General features: G+C 53.5%; 6 protein-coding genes across 6 annotated transcripts; all 6 read right to left on the bottom strand.

Annotated features, from left to right (window-relative positions):
* Positions 1 to 196: 196 nt before the first annotated feature.
* On the bottom strand, positions 197 to 4076 carry J4E87_001251 (uncharacterized protein; the record flags this gene model as incomplete). The annotated part of the gene is made up of 3 exons (XM_049372898.1): positions 197 to 2439; positions 2492 to 2894; positions 3093 to 4076. The coding sequence occupies 3 exons, from the start codon at positions 4074 to 4076 to the stop codon at positions 197 to 199; spliced, it is 3630 nt and encodes a 1209-aa protein (XP_049237556.1).
* A 1042-nt stretch (positions 4077 to 5118) lies between these two features.
* J4E87_001252 (uncharacterized protein) lies at positions 5119 to 5779 on the bottom strand (the record flags this gene model as incomplete). The annotated part of the gene is made up of 2 exons (XM_049372899.1): positions 5119 to 5630; positions 5776 to 5779. The coding sequence occupies 2 exons, from the start codon at positions 5777 to 5779 to the stop codon at positions 5119 to 5121; spliced, it is 516 nt and encodes a 171-aa protein (XP_049237557.1).
* Positions 5780 to 7390: 1611 nt separating this feature from the next.
* On the bottom strand, positions 7391 to 8539 carry J4E87_001253 (uncharacterized protein; the record flags this gene model as incomplete). Its single annotated transcript, XM_049372900.1, has 3 exons — positions 7391 to 7557; positions 7869 to 7999; positions 8046 to 8539. 3 exons carry the CDS (start codon positions 8537 to 8539, stop codon positions 7391 to 7393), a joined length of 792 nt encoding a protein of 263 aa, XP_049237558.1.
* A 2604-nt stretch (positions 8540 to 11143) lies between these two features.
* SEC24 (COPII subunit) lies at positions 11144 to 14015 on the bottom strand (the record flags this gene model as incomplete). The annotated part of the gene is made up of 5 exons (XM_049372901.1): positions 11144 to 11337; positions 11390 to 11520; positions 11569 to 12923; positions 12977 to 13129; positions 13194 to 14015. 5 exons carry the CDS (start codon positions 14013 to 14015, stop codon positions 11144 to 11146), a joined length of 2655 nt encoding a protein of 884 aa, XP_049237559.1.
* A 459-nt stretch (positions 14016 to 14474) lies between these two features.
* Positions 14475 to 15508, bottom strand: J4E87_001255 (uncharacterized protein; the record flags this gene model as incomplete). Its single annotated transcript, XM_049372902.1, has 3 exons — positions 14475 to 14966; positions 15013 to 15138; positions 15188 to 15508. The coding sequence occupies 3 exons, from the start codon at positions 15506 to 15508 to the stop codon at positions 14475 to 14477; spliced, it is 939 nt and encodes a 312-aa protein (XP_049237560.1).
* A 1064-nt stretch (positions 15509 to 16572) lies between these two features.
* Positions 16573 to 19015, bottom strand: J4E87_001256 (uncharacterized protein; the record flags this gene model as incomplete). The annotated part of the gene is made up of 5 exons (XM_049372903.1): positions 16573 to 17620; positions 17679 to 17908; positions 17964 to 18379; positions 18441 to 18690; positions 18752 to 19015. The coding sequence occupies 5 exons, from the start codon at positions 19013 to 19015 to the stop codon at positions 16573 to 16575; spliced, it is 2208 nt and encodes a 735-aa protein (XP_049237561.1).
* Positions 19016 to 20362: the final 1347 nt, after the last annotated feature.

Genomic DNA, 20362 nt, shown 5'->3' on the forward strand with positions numbered 1-20362 from the left:
GTAGCCCTATGGATGTTTGTTAGTGCGAGTTACGAACAAGTGAAAGGCCTTTGCAGACACTCTCAGCAAAGTGTGAGTGTACAAGCAGGTATTGCAAATCGATTCGTCATTCCCAGTGGTATCATCTATCCAAACCCTACAATAACAACCTCAAAAACTCCAAACGTCATACAAATGAGCACAAGGACAAGTCCCATCACCTCTTCTTTACTGCATCCTCCATGCGCCTGATAAGAGTCTTCAATCCAACGCCCTTCTCACAGTTGTTCTCAAGATACTCTTCCATCTTCTCCCTCACCTCTTTCATGCCCTTGAGCACCGGCATCTTCCTCCCCTCTTCACCGTCAAGATGCATCAGCGGATTCAGCAGTATATCCAGACACTGATGCCAGATATCAGTCTGCCAGTATCGTTTCAAGCTCTCTTTGATCTTGTACGTCTTCGTCGCTCCAGCGCCAAGTGTCGCGCCGCGTTCAGCAATCGTACTGATATACTTGCCAAATAAGAGGTTGTGAACAATTCCAGCGAGACCGTGGTAGTCGATCTGGTAGGTCCACGGGCGAAGCTCGCGCATCTCCGCACAATCGGCTTCAGTAGTAGGCCAGTCGGCGATGAACTGCACGTCTGGCTTGAAGGCCTTCATGTCGATACCACGGCCAAAGTCGATGAGTGAGATACCTTTGGCAGACCAGCCATCGCGCCCATCACGCTTGTACTCCGAATCCCAGTGCTCATCTTTTTGTAACGCGTCGAATCGGACTAGAATATTGTCGCTTTTCAGATCGCCGTGGATGACTCCCTTTGAGTGTAGCGCTTCGACTGTGCGGAACAACTCAATAGTAAAGAACATGGCAAGCTGCTCGTCCATGGCACCATTATCTCCGCGAGAAAGGTTCACCAGGTCGAGCAGCGTTCCCTGATCTCTGAATTCCTCTACCAAATAGCACTCGTCTTTGAAGACGTGCATCTCGTACGCGTGAACAATCGAATCAGCCGCTCGAGATACGCCTAGCCGTCGCTTTGCTTGTCGCATGATGTAAAATTCCCATGGAGTTGGTGGATCTTCCATCTTGATAGCTTCCAGATTCTTGCGCTTCAAACCGAACTCGCCCTTGCCCATCTGCGAAGGTTTGTTCTCATCGTCGTCCTCGTCGGGGTCTCGACTTTCAACCAGGTAGACTGGGGCGAAAGCACCTTTCCCAAGCTCGCGTTTGACGGCGTATGTCCGCTGAGTTGTGGGAAACTTCAACGTGGGACAGACTGCAAGGTTGGCCGTCTTGTCGTTCGCGCCCTTGCCCGATTTCAGAGCCTTGGTATACTTGCGAATGTCGGCTCCTTTTCCGTAGCTCTCTTCGGTGTCTGCGTAGTAGCCATCGTAGCCATCGAGCGGTGGCTGGATTTCTTGTAGGATGACCTTGCGGATGTTCTCGTCGACCGGATTGCACTGTGCATCCTGAATAATTGGACCATTCGGCTTTACTGGTTTTGGCACAACCTCTTTTGCAGCCAATGGCTTCCGTTGCGGTTCGGCGATGGGCTCTTTAGGCACTGGTTTCGATTCTGTCAGGGCGAGCTTCGCAACTTTCCCTGAGCCATCGATAACCTGACTCAAGATATCCGAAAAGGCGCTACCGCAAGTATCATCATCGTCGTCGTCATCTTCAAGGATGTCAGTGGTACCTTTCGATCGTGATGGCGTCTTGGTCGCGGGAGTGAAGTAGTCCTTGTTTGCATAAGCAGTGGCGATGCCCAAGGACGATTCCGTCTTCTCGACGATGGGCGTCATGAACGGCAGGCGGTTGTTAGCAGCCTGGGCTGGGTCTCGGTAGGGCTGCATAGCTGGAACGTAGTCTTCCGGTGGAACTGGAACAAAGCGGGTAGGTAGCGATGTGGGCGCTGAGGGCGAGGTTGGAGTGACGACGTCAGAATCTTGCTGCTGTTCCACGTCGACATCTGCGCGTGTTGCCTCGTTAAAAGAATCGTTCTGAGACTGATCAGATTGCTCAGACTCATCATCTGATTCATCCTCTTGACCATCTTTAGGCACGTGCTTGCTCTCAGTAAAGTCAGACCACGCAGAGGCACTCTTGGTATCTGAAGCGTCGGAATCGCTTTCATCTTCGGCATCAACATCCAGCACCCTGGTGCCGAGTGTGAAATCTCCAGCTGTTGTCTCATCCCCAAACTCGCTCGTAGCGCCCGATATGCGACCGGTTGCCGTACTTTCGGCACCACTCGTGTAGTCGTCCTCATCGTCACCGCTGCTTTCATCACCACTCTGATTCTCTGAAGTGTTCTCGTCGGCGTTTTTCAGTGGCTCGTTGAATATGTCGTAGATCTCGTCCATTGCTTCCTTGGTGTGGAGGGTCATTGTGGTCTCCGGGCCTGTCTTCTTTCGCCGGATTTTGGGCTTCGCTGGTGAATCTAGGTTGGCTTGGACTAAGACATGTTAGTACGTAAGTGACAGTCTCATACACACTCAAACACTCACTTGTCTGAGTCTCTCCGCGAACTTCTTTGACTTCCATGACCTTGATTTTCCTAGTCCTGTTGGCACGCTCCTCTCGTCTCGCCTTCTTAGCAGCCCGTGCCTTGTCTACATCTGCCTGTGAAGGCGGCGCATTTTCGTCGTTGTTCATATCATCGTCAACGCTGCCTTTCAGGGGCACGGTCTTGGGCTTAGGAGGCTGTTCGTAAACCTGTTTGGGCGCTAGAGGCGCGGCCTTTGGCTTTGGTCTTGCGGCAGCTTCTGCCTCCTCGGCTGCTTTTCTTGCCTGCTTCTGTTCCTTGCGACGGATAGCATCCCAATCGTGGTCCATCCATCCCCTGTATTTAGCTCGAAGTTCCTCAAATGAGTATTCCTCTGACATCGGATCTTCATGGTTAGGGTAAACCTGCTCCAAATCTACAAAAACTACCTCAAGTCTGCCTGTTCTGGGATTTACTGCTTGCTGGTGTTCACGCAATGGATGGGGGCCGACGTTTTCGTCATTGGGATTTGATTTGGTCTGAATACATGTATGGCAAACGCCCACCAATTAGTCCTGTGATCGTAAATATATGAAGGGGCTGATGTTGGCAGATCAACTCACCTCATCCTTGAAGATTGACATCTTTGGCACGCCCGTGTTCTTCTTTCCGACCTTCAGAGTCTCACCAGCCCAAGGGCGCGCTTCTGTTGCGTTCTCCTTCTTCCGGTCCGCAAGCGATCCAATGCTGTCCCATCCTTCCATGCTACCAGTCGAACCAGGCCTTGCGGCATCGTCGCCATCGGAAAAGATGGCAAGCTTAGCCTTCCCCGAGCGAGAAGCGCCTCCAGCAGGTTTTGGCGCACTTTGTGGTTGTGGGCTCGGCGCACTCGGCGATGCATGCGCAAAGGGGTCCATCTTAGCGGCGAGAGCTGGACGGACGGCGGGGAGTGCGGGGCTTGAAGGCTCAGGGACCTCTTGCGGGCGGCTCTCGAGACGATGCTGGAATTCTCCGTACTTGCGAATCAGGCGCTCCACTGGACGGGCCTCGCGATCAATGCCCAGGTTGTATATCTCCTCTGCTTGTGTGAAGCGACCCGCGCCTTCTAACCAGGCCGCGAATTCTTCGTAGAATAGCGCAAGGTTCTCACCGATGCTGTGTCGCGCAAGGTATGCGAATGTCTCGCGCGGCGCATCTGAGAAGAGATGGATGTAGTGCAGCCACAGCTTGAGGTAGCGGGCGTCGTTCTTGTACTGCGGCGAGGATTGGAAGGCTTTGGTCGCGCGCTCGAGCAGCGGGCAGAGTTGCGATTGAGGTGTGTTTTGTGCGGAGGGGTAGGAGTCGAGTGTCCATTTGACATAGCGGTCGTAAACGTCTAGCGGGTCGTCTGAGTCGTCAATCGCCATGAGCTCCTTCTCAAACTTGAGGCGGGCTGCGCTGTTCGCATCTTGCATCTGCGAAGGGGATAGCGTCTGGCCAGCGCCAGAAGTAAGTGGTGGCGTGTATAGCTGCGCGAGTGCTTTGGCGGAGCGGCCGCTGGGGATGCTCTGGATGTTTTCCTTCTGGCCTTCTATCACCTCGAAGTCGGTAACGTCGTCGGAACCCATGGCGCCGGGTGGGGGTATCACAAAGGAAGAAGAAGAAGAAAAAGGAGGGTATCAGAACTACAGGTACAGTGCCTGCTGTCGGTGTTGCTGCCGGATGTGTATACCAACTCAGGGTACGCGGGGTTTGCATGTGGGATGATACGCTAGAACGCGCTTTGTCCTCTCCTGTCCTGGCCGTATCGTTGCCCCGACAACAATCCGCCGCCACCCACTACGTTGGACACAATGTACTGTATGAGACGGTTCAACCACAACCGAGTTATCAAGCACTCACAGGCGTATCTTATCATCGCCTCCTAGAACCTCTCATCTAAGGTTAGTCCTTCCTTGAGACCGCGAGTTTCTCTACAAGACTAATCCCTCAAGACAAGCAACCACGTCGGCTTCTTCTCCTAACAATGTTGCTGCGCTTATTATCGCCATCGATTGCAGAAATAGCTAAGTCTACAATTAGACTTCATTCTCTTGAAATGTTCGAGAATAGCACCAGGGTCGCTCCTGCCTCATTCTGGCATGCGGATACAAGTCCCCAATAAACCTCATCGCACCAGCTTCACAACCTTTCTCAAACTTTTTTCTCACGCACACACACTCCCCCCCCCCCTCCCCTCAGTCTTCGTTCTATATATATATATATCTCAGCCTTCGTTCACTCTGTCTTTCTCTCAGCTTCGTTCTCGCACTCAATTCTAAGACTCTGAACAATACCACCATAAAACGACCGATCAATCAACCAGGCATCCGCCAATTCTGTACAGCAGGTTCATCAGACTCACATACGCCGCCAGTTGTAAGCTCTGCCGCAGCTTCAGTCCCGCCAGTTGCAAGCTCTGCCGCGACTTCAGTCCCGCCAATCTCAACCACTTCCCTCGCAGCATCCATAGTAGCTGCAACACCAGAGCGCTCAACCGCCTAGGCATTAGAAGGCTGTATTGTTCCACACCTAAACCTATCTATCCAAGTACACCACTTGTCCATTCCTTGTCCACTAGAGACGCCTGCCAACCTTGGAATATACTATTATACTTCAACCTCCTTGCTACTACCCTTCAACTTCTCTGCCATCATCATCCAACCTATCCAACCTATCCAACCTATCCAACCTATCCAACCTATCCAACCTATCCAACCTATCCAACCTATCCAACCTATCCAAACAAATCTCCTCTCCCTCTTCCTCTTCCTCTGCAATTGTGTCTACCCTCATCTCAATCTTGCTCTTTCCCATTGTACGCAGTAGTTCCAATGCGTATGCGAGCTGCTCGCTCTTCGTGATCGCAATCTGTTGATTCCCAGTCAAAATGTACTTGAAAGTAATGAGGCTATTAGCGGGGTATTCGAATGACTTCTTCCTCCGCCTAAGGACCGCCGCGAACCTGGTGAGACTGACTTTGACGGGGTCCAGATCGCTCATGTCGCCCAGTTCCGGCTGGTCATTCTTGTCGAGTAGATCCATGACACGGACGATGGCAGCCTCATCGCCATTGTTGACAATGCGGATGCTGACATGTTTGTATAGGGTGGACGGAATCTTCTTCTTTGGCGAGAGATCGACTTGTCAAAATAACATAATCGCCTGTCTCTAGGCATCTGTCGCAGTAGGTCACAACAAAGCACACTAGGTCATAATCATCTGAGAAAGCATATACAAGCATGTTAAGAATGTCCAAGGACAACTATTGACCCTTCCAGCTTCTACCCATTACCAATGTTCATCATCAGTGACCCGTCCCGCCAAAAACAGCACGACAGCACATCCTAATAGAGAGAGTCATCATGTAGAAAAAGAAATTGATACTGACAAAAAACTCCAGACTCCCGCTGTTCGATTTGGTATATCCCTAAAACGAAAGCAAAAACGTCATATGCACAAAGGCAAGCAAAACAAAGGGAAAATGACATATGCCGGATCGGGGTATCCCAAGGAAGTTCGAGCAGAAGCTCCGATTGGTATCATATGGAAAGCGACAACAAGAGCCCTCACCTGGTTGGCGATTTCTGAAGTGAAGGGCAAGGGAAATAAAGCAAAAGACCGAGAGATTGTCATGCGGAACTGGAGGTAAAACACCAGACATGTGTATCGTTGCGTAAATCATAGGAGATTCGTTATTGTTCTTCGAGGTCGTGACATCGTGGGTGTGCTTTGAAAAACTCGACGTAAATTGATGATGGCGATGTGTGATGTAAAGGCGGTGAGGAAGCAATCAGCTGACCTAACCTAAGAGCGGTTCTCCACGGCTTGCTCGCCAGTGGCGACAGCAACAAGCGCTTCCAAGCGTCTCATGTCATTGTTGGCTGTCTGCTGCGGTAGCGGCTGACCGAACGTTGCGGGTCCCCGCTCGGGTTCTCGTTGCGGTCGATAGCTTGAGCTCGAGTTGGAGAGGCTGTGGCTATGATAATGGTGTGGTTGCGACTGTAGTGGATGCGGCCTTTCCATAATTGATGCTTGCGACTTGTAATCTTCGACGACTGGCGTTTCGACGTATCCATTGCTGCCCACGATGTTCGGATGATGTTCCCAAATCGTCCCTGGAGTGGGAACGCCTTCGCTACTGCTACTATCTTCAGGGGATGTTCTCTGCATAGCTCTTTGTGGTTGACTGACAGGTCCGTTATACCACGCCTGTCGCTTGTTCTTTCGGGGCGTCGTAGGCTGTTCTTGCGAAGTCCTGGGCGAAGCGTTGATGGAAGGGATCTGGATTGGCTGAACGTTAGAAGGTTGCCGACTAAAGTACCCATGAGCGGTCGTAGGGCGTGTAGCATTCGCTCGTCCGGCACTGCCAGGGTATGGTTGCGACCATTGTGGTTCTCTCTGAGAACTTGGGCCAGCAATGTTCAGACGGTCGATTTCCCAAGAAATACTAGTTCTTTTGTGGTGACCCCTGTGAGGCGGAGGCGGGTGCTCCATCGGCGCGTGATATGTCAGTGGACGAGCTGGGGCGTCTACTTGCATTGGACTTGGCTGGCGTCGAGGAAGCGGAGGGGGTGCATGGTCGAAGCTTTCAATTCCCGGAAGACGGGTAGTTTGAGAAGCGGCCGGAATTGAAGTAAACGTGGGCCGATCCGCGTCTGGCGTCTGGTGATAACCAAGCCCACTGGTCGCTGGGCGAGGCCCAGTATGCCCCCAAGTTCCTGGATGCCACGTACGTCGCCTCCAGTCCGCATCTGCGTTTGAATCTCTCCTCGACTCTGAGAATTGAGATGCTGTTGGACTCGCATATGCGCTGCTTTGGGCTGAATAGCTGGGTGCGGCAGTCGACTGCAGAGGCGTGATGTACGTAGAAGGACCCTGTCCTGGTGGACCAGAGAAAGGATTACCACTGGACGAGATGGACTCTCGACGTCCTGGAAGGGGTGGTCCGGCCCATGAGACTGGCCTGGACGAAGACGAAACCGGAGACTGTATAGTGGACCCGTAGCGAGCGGGGCTGCCAGTGACTGTCGAAAAGGTAGCGGATGTGGGCGTTGTAGGCGCGTTGGACTGCGTGTCATACTCGACAGGCCCAGGAGAGCCCATCATCGGTGGGTCATACGCGTTCATGGTATTTAGTGACAGGCGAGCCCTCGCGCTAGCACCACCATCACTAGCCATGGCCAAAGGTGGTGGCCTACGTCGAATGTCGGGAGAAGGTGCCGCGCTCATGGTCGAAGCGGTAGAGATTATGCTTGAAGCTGAGAGGTTTCTGCTGTGGCCTCTGCTATGGGCACCTGTGCTGCCTAGTGTGTTCGCTCGAGATCGGTTTCCAGGTGGTCTTACTCTGTCGGTCCGGATCTGTCTTTGGAACCTCGTACCCGTTGCAGCTAGCGATTCCGAGGGTATGTCTTCGTTGACGTGAACTGTTTGGGCATGTTGCCGGAGGTTGTCGAGTCGCGAGAATCGCCGAGAACAGTGACATTGGAAAGGTCTTTCACCAGTATGCTTACTGCAGTGTGTTAGCAATGTAGTGTGCCGCATAGTGAACTACGTACCGAATGTGTCGTGCCAGATGCTCACTTCTCGTGAAGCTGAGATTGCACGGCGGAAAGTCGGTACAAAAGAAGCGTTGTCCTTTCTTCTTTTTAGACGGCCGGTTGGAATCGCTGGTTACGCTATCGTTGTCCGATCCGTCTTTCTCGTCATCATCCCCATCACCCATATGCACATCTTGTCCCGAGGTTGTTGGCCTATGCGAGTCCTCTCTACTTTGCTCGCTCTTGTTCGAAGCTGAAGGTGTCTCGCTCAGCTCGCGGCCGGGTGTAAACGGCGACGAGGGCAGTGGTCGCTGACCAACAAGACCCGCAAAGGTATTGCGTGTAGGTGTCTTAGCCGATGGGTCTTCGGCACGGATCTCTTCGGTCGCTTTCGATTCGGCAAAGAACCTGCTGTTCGGTCGGGGAGTAGTCGGCGTCGTCTCGTCACCCGGGCGGCCCTGTGGCGCATCTGGGACCGACAATGTGGTGTTGACTGCCTGGAAAGTAGACATGTTGGAAGAGGCGGTGACCAGCAGTCTAACGATAGCCACCTCTTGTTCCGTGTCGTGCTGAGTGAGCCGCGCAGGTCTACGAAGACGAGCGCGTATAGCTTACAACCTGCACGAGGGAGCTCGCTTTGGTAGCGCCGGTGATGTAAGACTGGAGAGTTAATGCAGGCGCAGGTCCCAGGCGGGTTGCCTCGAGCGGCGCAATCAGTATGATACTGCGGGTGGTCCCTTCCTGGAGCGGATGTGGGAAGGCTGAAACGATATGATGACGAATAGAGGGCGGCGTTGCAACAACATCCGGAGTCAGCGCCCAGCGAGCAAGGTCAAACAAAATCTACGAGGTCGTGTTAAATTCGATCGTTGCGTCGTAAAATCGTCAAGTTGGTGTCGCCCAAAGGTGTACCAGTGGTGAGGGTTGAGCAACCACGGATACTCGGACTTTGGGCTGGGTGTATGATAAGGCGCGGGATGGGATGCCTCAGGTGGCGGGGAGATTGGCCCCTCTTTGACGCAAGACTCGATGCGCACAAGGGCTCGAGTAGGAGCGGCAGGATGCGGCTCTTGTGGCGATGCAGCTAGACTGTGCAAGACCCGGGTATGAAGGCAGAGGAGCAGGTGTCGATGCAGGAGAGCGGGATTAGAACGAACTCACGATTGCGTCGCAAATGCACGAGGAGGGGTTGGTAAGGCACAGGACGGGATCTTAGCGGCTTTGTCGTGCGCCCTGGACGGACGGCCTGGCAGAAGGCTGGGGTTAGAGTCCGATCCACCTTGCGACGAAGGCACATCTTGCCTGCAGATCCTTGGAATTAGCGATGCTTGGCCCGCCGACCCAGACATGATGAAGAGGTGCAGCTGAGCCCCAGAGTATGCTCGTCCGCCTGTCAGACCACAGTACGTCTGCAAGCCCTGATGAGCGCATCTGCCATCAAGCAATCGGCCTGGCTGCAGGACATGGCATCATATTGTGCGGCGGGGCACTGGGCAGCACTGCCTGTTTCCGGTTGCTAACAACGGTCATGGCACATGCTTGCAGCGATGGGTCAAGAACCTGACTATTTGCTCTAGGTCGTGCGTTATGGCCGGGACCTGAGCACGCTGGATATTGATGACGAAACACCTACCAACGCCCGCTGCCGTTTCACGTGTTATCAGATAGATCGGGACCATGATGGCTGGCTATGCCATGGACGCGCCGGCGCGTTTGGCCAGTCCCTCAAGGCAAGTTGCGCGCCTGGGAGAAGACAGCCATAAGCAGACGAGCATGGCGTCGGCCGCCTGGCGAAGCTGACAGTGCCATGCCCAAGTAATTGGTTGACGCGGATAGTCGCTGCAAGCTAGCAGCGTGGGCGAGCGCCGATGCAAGGGGACTCGACCAGATCCACAAAAAGTGTTGTACCTTTGTACCTTGCCGAAGCGAAAGGCTAGCATCCGTGGTTCTGCCGGACTTCAGCGACTCAAATTTTGCGTCTTTGCAGCGCGAAAGGCGCCAGGCGGCTGTTGAACGAGGCGGTCAGAGACGGTAGTCTGTCCCCTGGCGTTGCCTGGCGTTGGGCTTTGAGCGGTGCGTGACAGTTTGTCGCCATCACACTCTATAGCTCGGAAGCGCTGACAGAAAGGCGGAGGACCCAGTGGCCCGACTAGTTCCTGGCAAGCAGTATATGATTCGAGGGAATCTGGCGGACAGACGCGGGATGATACCATGGATCGCGAATATCGTGGTCATCTGCGCGGTGCGCCTCGTTGCGTCGTCTGTACCGTACTTTGTCCCTTGTATGCTTCAAGATTCCGCTTCCGGTGCCTAAACGAGACGCAATATTGCTATTGACACGTTGCGTAGGCGCATCCCCACACGAGGATCGTGCGCCGTGCCTACAAAGAAAACACTCGTCCTTCCTGCAGCGGCAGCTGGAGGATTGGTGAAACACATGGTGTATGCAGGCCTACATGTTCAAAATAGTAGCTTTACCGAATCATGCGGGCTTGTGTTAGCGGGCGAGCCAGATGTCTGGACGCATTTGTCGCCAGCGGTGGCGTTGGTGTTGAGGGAGCCGTGCATTACTCGCGCTCATGGCGAGGTTAGCGATAGTGGAGTCAACGCTCGGAACGTGCCTGTGCCTGCCTCCAGCCGTGTGATAGCCCGTGCGCGAAGCGCGAAGACCGAGGTATGACTCTTATCGATTATCGAGCAACTCAAGATGCACACGGGGAAAGCCTGTCTTGCATACACGTTAACCGCAGGCCCCTCCTCAGTACTCGCACAACAGCTTAGCACTACGTTTCATCGCCATGCATTGACGCCGTGTGGCAATGACGGGCAGCTGCCTCGCCGCACAACTGTGGTACATTGACACAGCCGAGGTGGCCAAGAACAAACAGATGGAAGCTGGTATCACATTGCTGCTGTATAAGTCACGATTCGCTTGGTGCGACTCCCAGTCATCACTCCACCGCCCAAGCAATGCTGATTTCTTCTTCGGATCTTGCGCCAATGCGGTATTGACCCGCCCAATCCACACCGCCTAATGAACAAGTGCCTAAATCTATCCGATGCTTACTGCACAACCTAGATGGAACGTCAGTCTTCTCTTCGGACAGGCAGCTGACTCATTGACATACCTTTTCTCGGAGTTTGCTGATCCATTGGACGATGCTTTCACCCTGGTCTGCCCGGTCTTCGACAAGGAGGGTCTGTGTCCATAGCTTGAGGGCTGGGTCGCCGTCTTCCTTGATAATGTACAGCGTAGGTAGGGTGATTGAGCCTACACCCTTCGACTTGTGATCTCTCGATTTCTCGACGACTATCTTATATCAGCAATCTGACTGTATAAATCATCAGTAATGTCAACTCACCGGCTCGCACTCGCTCGGAGTATTCATTGTCTAGAAGAGGTAATGAGGCTTTGCCCTGTTTCAACTGTGTGCGGTCTTCGACGCCAAATACATCATTCAGGAGCGCGGGGACAGCATCTCGGCCAATCCACCTAGTCACGTTAGCCCTATATCGATACAGACTCTGCGCTTGTACTTACAAGAACTGGTTCACACCGTCGTCCAGGAGGTACAGACCGTAAGGCACGATGGCTGCACTGGAAAGGTTTAATGCAGGTGGCATTGTGATCTGTCCAGTGGTAGGTTCCGGTACACCAGCATCATCAGGCATATCGTGGAGTGAGTAGAAAGACGGGTAGATGTACTGCGTAAGTAGGCGCAATGGCAGTGTAGAGAGGAGGTCAAGAGCTGCGGAACGGAGATCACTCGGGATTTGAGCGCTCTTGCGAAGACCAACGTTCTTGATGAGTCCCAAGAACAGTATGGGGAGAGCGCGAAGGTTTTGCGGTAGTTGTAGTCCTCCACCGCCCATGCTGCCGCCTGCCAACTCCTTGCGATAAGTTGAGAGTATCTCGATGATCTTGGCCTGTAACGCGTCTCGTGCTGCGTCAAGACCGCTCGACAATGCTCGCTCAACTGCCTTGTGACTGAAGTAGGTAGTGATCGCTTGCGCGTCTGCTGATGCATAGACTGACGCCAGGCTCTCAGTCGTAGGCACAGCAAGAGTCAGAACCCTGATACGGCGCTGACCACTTGAGGTAGTGTGAAGTACAGCGGCCTGGAGACAGGCGAATGGCTTGGAAATTGTTTCGTCGATGGCGACCTCGATCACTACAGCTTGATCTCTGGGGTATGCCGGGAAGGCGCAGAGGTCAGATGAGCGGTTGAAGAAGTTTCCGTAGAATGCAGACATCCTCAATCCGGTGGTAGCGCGCACTCGGAGAACGGCCTCTAGACCGATCTCAGCAGACAGATAGTCAGCCAGCTCGGTTGCAATCTTGACGACATCCTCTTGTCTTGCCGCGTTCCATCCAGGGTAAAAGTATGTCTGACCGGCAGTGAATCGCGGAAGGTTGCTCAGAGTCGCAACATCTTGGTACTGCGAGGAGAAAAGGAACATATCCACCGACACCTGGTTCTTAGAGCATTCTACCGCGAACGACTTGTACCAGTTATTGGCAGGCTGCAATAAACTGCCTTCCTTTCCGGTGCCCAGTAGCGACTTGTCTTCTCGAGGGCTCAATGCTGCATGACCAACATTGGGTAGCGATGCGGCAATGACAGTCAACTTTCCTCCGAGTGGGGAAATGAGCTTATGTGCGGATCGGAGAGCTGAGCCCAGCGCAAAGCCAGGGACGTGTGTGTTTTGGAACATGGTCGGGAGGCGGTCAAGGAACGTCTCGATGTTGTTGCGGCATTGACTGAGGCTGACCAGGAGGTCCGAAGGCATGGGAAGGTAGGGCTCATCGAGGTCGGAAACTACAAGCTGTTGTGGTTCATTGGATTCGCTGTTGTCAGGAGGAATGCCGAAGAAGTGCAAGCCGTTGTCGACCGCCTGGTACATAGTTAGCTTACGCACCATGTGCTTTCAGGAAGCGCGTTGCTTACCATGAATCCAATGCGTGTCCGACCGTCTGCGTTTGGTATCCGACCGAGCGACTCCTTGATGACCCTCGAGACGACGGCGAGCAATCCGCTGTTGACAGCGCCTTGTGTGCAATCCAGCAGGATGTAGTAGCATAGAGGCTGTGGAGGGCGGACCTGCAGAGATAGAGGTACGAAGTCAGCATTTGTCTCACATGCACTTCGTACAGCCAGTACTAACCATGTACTCCTGAGGCGCAACAAACTCGGTCACGGCATAGTTGAGCTCGGGTCTCTGCCAGCGGTCCACGCTCTTCTGCTGTGCTGCATCCCAATCGAATGCCTGAGGAACGTCGTTGGTCAGGTTGCACATGTTGCACCTCCACCTGTGTCCATGGTCCAAGAATGAGACAAATGGATTGATGTAGGCGCGGCAGCGTCGACAACGGCTAATGACCTGGTCGTGCACTACTGGCACAGGGTCCTCCGAGTCGTGCAAGCTCGCATATGGGCTTATAATGAGGGCGAAGGGAAGCTTGCTCTTCTTGAGTAGCGAGTGGTTGGTGGGGATGGTGTTGAGCGTACATCGCAGGTATTTGCTCGATTCGTTCGCGAACTCGGAGGGGGTGGCCGCGGCATTGGACGGCAGGTTGATGGGAGGAGGAGGGTTGTATAGCTCGGAGACGTGGAAGGGCTGCGCAATGAGGTCCGAAGGGAAGAGCTGGTTCTGCTGGGTAGCCGCAACGGGTTGCTGAACTTGCGGAGCTGCTTGGCCCTGGCCTAGGTTCATCTGCCCGAACTGCTGGTTGAGGGCATTCGGATCTTGAGGCATGGGCTGTCCATAGCCTTGGGCTGGCGCTCCATAACCCTGTGCTGGCGCTCCGTAGCCCTGAGCCGGGGCGCCGAACCCAGGAGAAGGTGCTGCTCCGTATGCAGGCGTTTGAGCTCCATAGCCAGGTACTACTGGTGGGGGGACTCCTCCGGCTTGGGCGTCTGGTGTATTCGCGCCGAATTGGTATCCTGTTCCTGCTGCGTAGCGATCTCTCTTTTTGCGGTCCGCCATGGCTACGGCAGCGGAGACTGTGAGTGGAAGAGCTGGAAAGTAGTGGTAGGGGGATTGGAGGTGTTGGCGGGCGTGCGCGTGAATTTAGATACGACGTAGAGCTCGATGTGTCTTCTTGGGGAACGGCACATTCCGCGCTAAGAGGTCCCCGCCAAACATGCACGGACAATTCTAGGGTTTAGGTGGGACCTGACACGCCTGATTATACACGGCCCAGGGCTTCTTCTACACATTCATCATCACCTTCAGGCACCCATCCGAACTATGTGCCCGATTGGCTCGAAACCTTTGTTACATCACTTTAGGCATCACTGAACTTATCTGTACAAACGTGTCATTACGAAGTTACCTCATGCTACAGAAGAGGAGACATAATCGGGATATGTATCAAATCATTAGTACATACAGACAAAAGGAAATGTCTCTAGAAAGCTACCCCAAAGTCGCAATCTCTTCAGTTTAGGCCACGTTGGAAACCTCCTGTCTGGGAGCCTCCTCCTGTTGCCTTTCCAGCCTCTCTACCCTGTCAGCCTCTTCCAAGGGGTAAGGAGCGGAACCCGCCTTGTCAAACTGCTCGCCCACAGGACTCTCACTTCGTACTGTACTCCCATAGGTAGTAGATTCGGGACCCGGCGTGCCAGTTGTCCCCCCTAGTCCGACTCCCGGTGCTGCTGCGCCTGGCATTGCACCCACTCCGAGGTTACCTGCACTCGAATGGATAGGCTCGACCTCTAATCGGTATTGGCGAAGATCATCTTCAGCATCATTGAGGACTTGGCGCGCTGTTTCTGCCTCTGCGAATGGAGGGTGTACATCGCCAGGTACAATGGGCGTATCGTCGACGAGGTTCAAGAGACGGCGAGCGTGCTTGGCTAGGATGATCTGCTTCTCAGCACGTTCGATGGTGGCTGCGAAGTGGTGGTCGTATGCCTCCTTGAACTTCTGACGGGTCTGTATCGATCAGCAGACGATACAAGTCAATTCTGACTCAACGTACAATGTTGGTGAGCTGCGCCTCGGCCACCAAGCTCTGAGCCTCCGCGCGGACGAGCTCCTGTTCGAGCTGAGGAATCTTAGTACTCTGAGGTTCCTTGTATTTCAGCTTCGCGATCTCATCCGAAACCTATGATCTGGTTAACATGAGGTATGCTGACTATAGCCGTAGAAAACACCTTAGTTTTGTGATCGCGACTTGGCTGCACCGAGCTCTCTGTGTTGCGAATCTGCTTCAAGACGCCTCTATATTCCTCCAATTGTTGCGCATAGATGTCTTCTTGCTCTGCGATCTCTGCGAGCAACACTCCGAGCTTGTCCGAGACCTCCGAAATTGACTCGTCTTCTGTAGCCTCGCCCCATTCGGAGAGCTGCTGAGCAATGCCGACCCGTTCGCGCGCCGCAGCCTCGTAGGCACCAATTGCATGGTTCTCCGATTTGATGATCTTGAAAAGCCTCTTCGAGAGTTCCGGCTGCTGAGTACCTCGGAGTGAAGCCATAGTAAAGCGGTGCTTGGGCGCGGACTTCTCCCCACTGCCGCTGGTGCTCTTCTTCGAGCGCACTGAGAGTGATCGATTCCTGCAGAAAGAACACCATGGTTAGCGAGAGCTTCAAATCGCGATCGCGAAAGCCATGCGCATCAGAGCTATGTAAGGTAAAACATTGATCCCGTTGTTTGACTGCGTATGGGTGCCAGCAATGGGACGTCGCAGAAACGGGGAGAGTTCGATGCGCATCATGGTACAGGATCAGAGAGGACTGTTAAACCAACTTACATGATGAGGTTACTGTTACTTCAGTGTTTGTATAGACCTACAACCCGTTAGCATCGCTTCATGACGCGCCGCAAGAGCACGCGCATCGCTGCGCAGTCTGCGAGTAATGGTACTGAATTGTGGAGACATACCTGTATGAGAGTATAACAAACCCGGTCGCGATGTTTCCAGGATCAACGTACTGGGCAGAGAATCGTTACTGTTTGAGTTTTGGGAAGCGGGGGTCAGCCTGGGGGGAAGTTGCGCAAGAGCCGGTGATGTCATAGCCGGGCCCGGAAGCTGCGCATCGCGAACATTGGCACCTACAGCCAGTCACACGTCCACTACTGCCGAATCATCCGTGGGAGCCTGCCTTTGCGTTCCTTGTACTACTGTTGTGCCTCTTCTGTTTCCGTACCTCAAACTGTCCGGTAGAGGTATCCGCTGCGTTTCACGTAAAGAACCTTTTCGAACTCCCGAAACCCACTGTAATATGAGGCTCGAGGAGCAATCTACTTACGACGGCTTCATCTCAGAGTCGCATGATCATAATCAGACCATGTTGGAGAAAAAATGAGGCGACAGAGCTCAGGTCAGTGTTCAGGCCCCGAGCTTTGATGCCGAGGTAGGGCTTCTTCACACACAGACAATAGTCACGGTCATCGTTGTGTTCAAAAAAAGTATCATTGTATCTAACGATGTAGATGTATCCAAATATATTGTTTCTTGAGCGCGCAACAGCACCTCGAGTCGCGAACACGTGAACAAACCGAAAAGAACTACATCGCAGTCACCCCGGTATATCTTCCCTAGTTGTCCAATGGGTATCTGTCGAAGAACTTGAACGACTTGAGACCCTCAGATAGCTGGTCCACAACCGCCGACACGTCGCTCGCAGTGTAGACACCAGGAGTAGATGCCTCGATAACAGCAGCGCCGAAAGCAGTGTTGCCAGATCCGAGCACACCAACGGGCTTGCCGAAACGGTAGCCGTCCTGGAGAATCTGAAGAGGGCGGCCAGCAGGGTAGAGAGTCGAACGGGCACTGGCGGTCGCGTTGCGGCTGGGCGCAGTTGTGGAATTGGAATTAGCGAGACTAGGGATGGTCGCGAAGAGGCTCTCTGCGCTGCCATCGACGAGAATGGCGTCGAACTGGATTGCGGAAGTTGCAGAGTAGGTCTGGTCAATGCTGGCACCCAGGTGCTCGGCAACGACAGTCATGCCAACATTGAGATCAGCGAGAGCTGACTTCAACGCCTTTGCGTTGTCATCGGAAGAACCCGCGCTAGTAAGATAGCCGACCTTGAGTCCATCGAGCTTGAGCAACGGCTCACCAGATGCGCTGACGCCAATGGTCTTGTTGTCGTGGTAGTAGGTATCGTCGGCTTCCGGTGCGGTCATGCCCAACGCCTCCGCAACCCTTACGGCAATGTCGTGAGAGATGCGGTTGAGCTGGATGAGCACGTTGTTCTTCACAACCTCGCTCTTCAGTTGCGAGGTCTCGAAGCGCATAGCGTTGATGACGAACTGCTGCTCAACGGGCAGAAGGGAGTTGAAGAACAGACGGGGCTGACTCCACACATCGGCAAAGGTGCTTGAGACGGCTCTGACAAGCTTCCCACTGGTTCCGCGGCTTGGTGCTGTGAAGAACCCACGACCGGTGCTCTGGTTCGCTTGCTTCGGGGAGCCTTCGTTGAGAGTGTTAGGGGAGTAGGCGGCGGTGTTGATTGGAATGTACATCTGGCCGGCACCGTCCCTCTCGTTGTTGTGAACCGGTACGCGAGGCTGGTTGATAGGAATTTGCTCGAAGTTGGGCGATCCCATGTTGCGGTTGAGTTGCGTGTCAAGGTATGAGTACCTATACATGCGTCAGTAACAGTCTCACTTCAAGTGTGTATAAGAGGCATTATACTAACATTCTTCCCTGCAGGAGCGGGTCCTCAGTGATGTCCACTCCGCGCACCAGATGTCCTGGCTGGAACATGATTTGTTCAGTCTCGGCAAAGTAGTTGCGTGGGTTGCGGTTCAGGGTCAGCTTTCCAAGAGGTGTGAAAGGCACAATGTCCTCAGGTACGATCTTGGTAGGGTCAAGAAGATCAAAGCCCCATCGAAGCTGATCTTCCTCTTCCATGATCTGAGCCTCAAACTGTGGAAATCTAGTTAGCTATCATCGCTTCTGAACAAAGGTTGGAGTCACTTACCACCCACTCAGGGAAGTAGCCCTTGTCGATGGAGTCGAAGAGGTCCTGTCGGTGCAAGTCTGCGTTCATACCAGCAGCCATTTGCGCCTCTTCCCAAAGGAGCGAAGCCTTTCCTTGGAGGGACCTGAAGCGGAACTTCACCAGCTTGGACTTTCCGGCGTCAGTCACGAATCGGAATGTGTGGATACCCCATCCATCTGTGTGCCTGTAGCTTCGGATGGTACCATGACCAGACATAGCCCATAGAAGGGTATGCATGGAAGATGGTTGCTGACTGAAGAAGTCCCATGCGGAGTCGTGAGCCGTTGCCGCTTGAGGAATCTCAGAGTCGGGCTTGGGCTTTACCGCATGGATCAGGTCTGGGAACTTGATGGCATCCTGAATGAAGAAAACAGGGATGTTGTTTCCAACAATATCTACAGGGAGGCGGCGTCAGCAAGATTAAATCTTCTCGAGGTGCTCAGGCTGGATACTTACCAAAGTTGCCCTCATCAGTGTAGAAGCGCACAGCGAAGCCGTGCACATCTCGGACTGTATCGGCCGATCCACGCGAACCAGCCACAGTTGAGAATCGAATGAAGGTGGAGGTCTCCTTGCCGGGCGCGTTCAAGAAAGAAGCTCCCGTGATGTTGGACCAATCTCCATAGGAAACAAAGGTTCCATGGGCACCTGCTCCACGAGCATGAACAGCACGCTCAGGAACGCGCTCATGATCGAAGTGCATGATCTTTAGAGATGTGGAGTTAGTATGTATCCTAATGACTGATGTTGTTATGTAAACAACTCACCTTTCGTCGAAAGATCTGGTCCTCCAGTAGTGATGGGCCGCGTTCACCAGCCTTGAGAGCATTCTGGTCTTCGATTGGCCCTCCAACGGGACTGGTCAGGTAGGTACCTTTGTCGTCGACTTCATACTGGGCCATGAACTCATCCGTGGACATAGCTTGGGGGCTGTCGTCTCGACGAACGACAGACTCGCCATCCATGTAGGGACATCCTGCATTGGCAACATGTAGCAGTGCAGTGACCGCTGTCAAGATTTGAGTCCTCATCTTGAAGTAGGAGATGTTCTGTGAGACGTGAAGAGTGCAGAGGGGCGGACCTAGGCGATTTATACTGTCACCCTGCGTCTCTAGGTCACGCCAACAGACGTGCTTGGTACCTGTACCCTTCTAAAGCTGCTAGCTTGGACCCTGGTACTCTGCAGTCCTGGATTATCAAATGAAAATACTTGCATTTGAGCAGACGAGCATCATGGCAGGTTTGGGAAATTCCCAGGCTAGCGGTGTCCACTCACGACTGGTCTATTAGAGGCCTCGGGATGTTTGTATGGGTCCCAAGCCATAGGTGGATCGAAACGGCTGCATGTAAATGATGCACGCGTAAGTCCACAACCGGCCAAACTACCGTCTTCACCTCTGGGGGAATCCTCCGTCGTACACTGCCGTACGTCGTTGCGCCGCACCGACGCCGAGATTTCTTGAATAGGGATCAGCGCCTTTGGTGACCCCTGCAAGCCCCAGCCGGCGAAGAACTCAAGCCTACACTAGACTGCCGTCTTTTATGTTGAGCGGCAATTGCTAGCAGAAAAACTGCAAGTTCGATATATCTCAGTTGATGTGGATTGCTGTGCCACAAAAGCCAAGAAACATCCCGGAGCTATGTTATCGAGTCGAGAAACCTACTGCCTCTCGGCGCCTTCAACAGGCTGTCGCCGAATCCCAAACCGCGCCATTAAACACAGAAACATCCGATTAGTTGCGCGGCGCCAAGCCGGTGCCGTCATTCTTCTCCAGAATGGTCGCCCACCCGAAGTAGATCCATCGTCGGTGCTTACCTATGTTCGTGGTCCAGCCCCGGATTGGTAATTCGGATTGGTCCATTTTGCCAAGTCCACGACTAGGCGTAAGGACGCTTGGCTTGACGGTACGCAAAATAGCACCTTTCCCCTGTGCAAGCGCCCAAATGCCATGTTGTTGGTGGTCAGCTTGCAGAATGAAAGCATCTCATCACACTCCAAGCATTGACGGATTCAGCCTGTTCCTAAATAGCAACACGCACCGTGCCGCAGAGATAACCGAACCGTCGAACGGATGCTCTCGTTCGCAGTCGTCTAGGTACCTAGGTGGCGACGATGCGTATCGTCGATGTTACTCGGGGTGGAGCCACGGCTCTGTAGGGCTACAGCAGCAAAGATCATGTGATGGATCAGCACCGCCCCGAGCGTACAAAAGATGGCATTGCGTTCCAAATACCAGTTGTAGCGGTGAGCGTCTGGTGAGCGATACAAAGTAAAATGATGGTGGCCCGCGGAGATGAGGTCGACAAGCGTTGTTGCGAACACATATAGGCGTCAACGAACCTTGGAATAGTAGTCTTTGGTCACACCAAACATGCTC

The sequence above is a fragment of the Alternaria ethzedia genome, assembly GCF_023757985.1.
Source record: "Alternaria ethzedia strain BMP 0044 chromosome Unknown scaffold_2, whole genome shotgun sequence".
Classification (NCBI taxonomy): Eukaryota; Fungi; Ascomycota; class Dothideomycetes; order Pleosporales; family Pleosporaceae; genus Alternaria; species Alternaria ethzedia.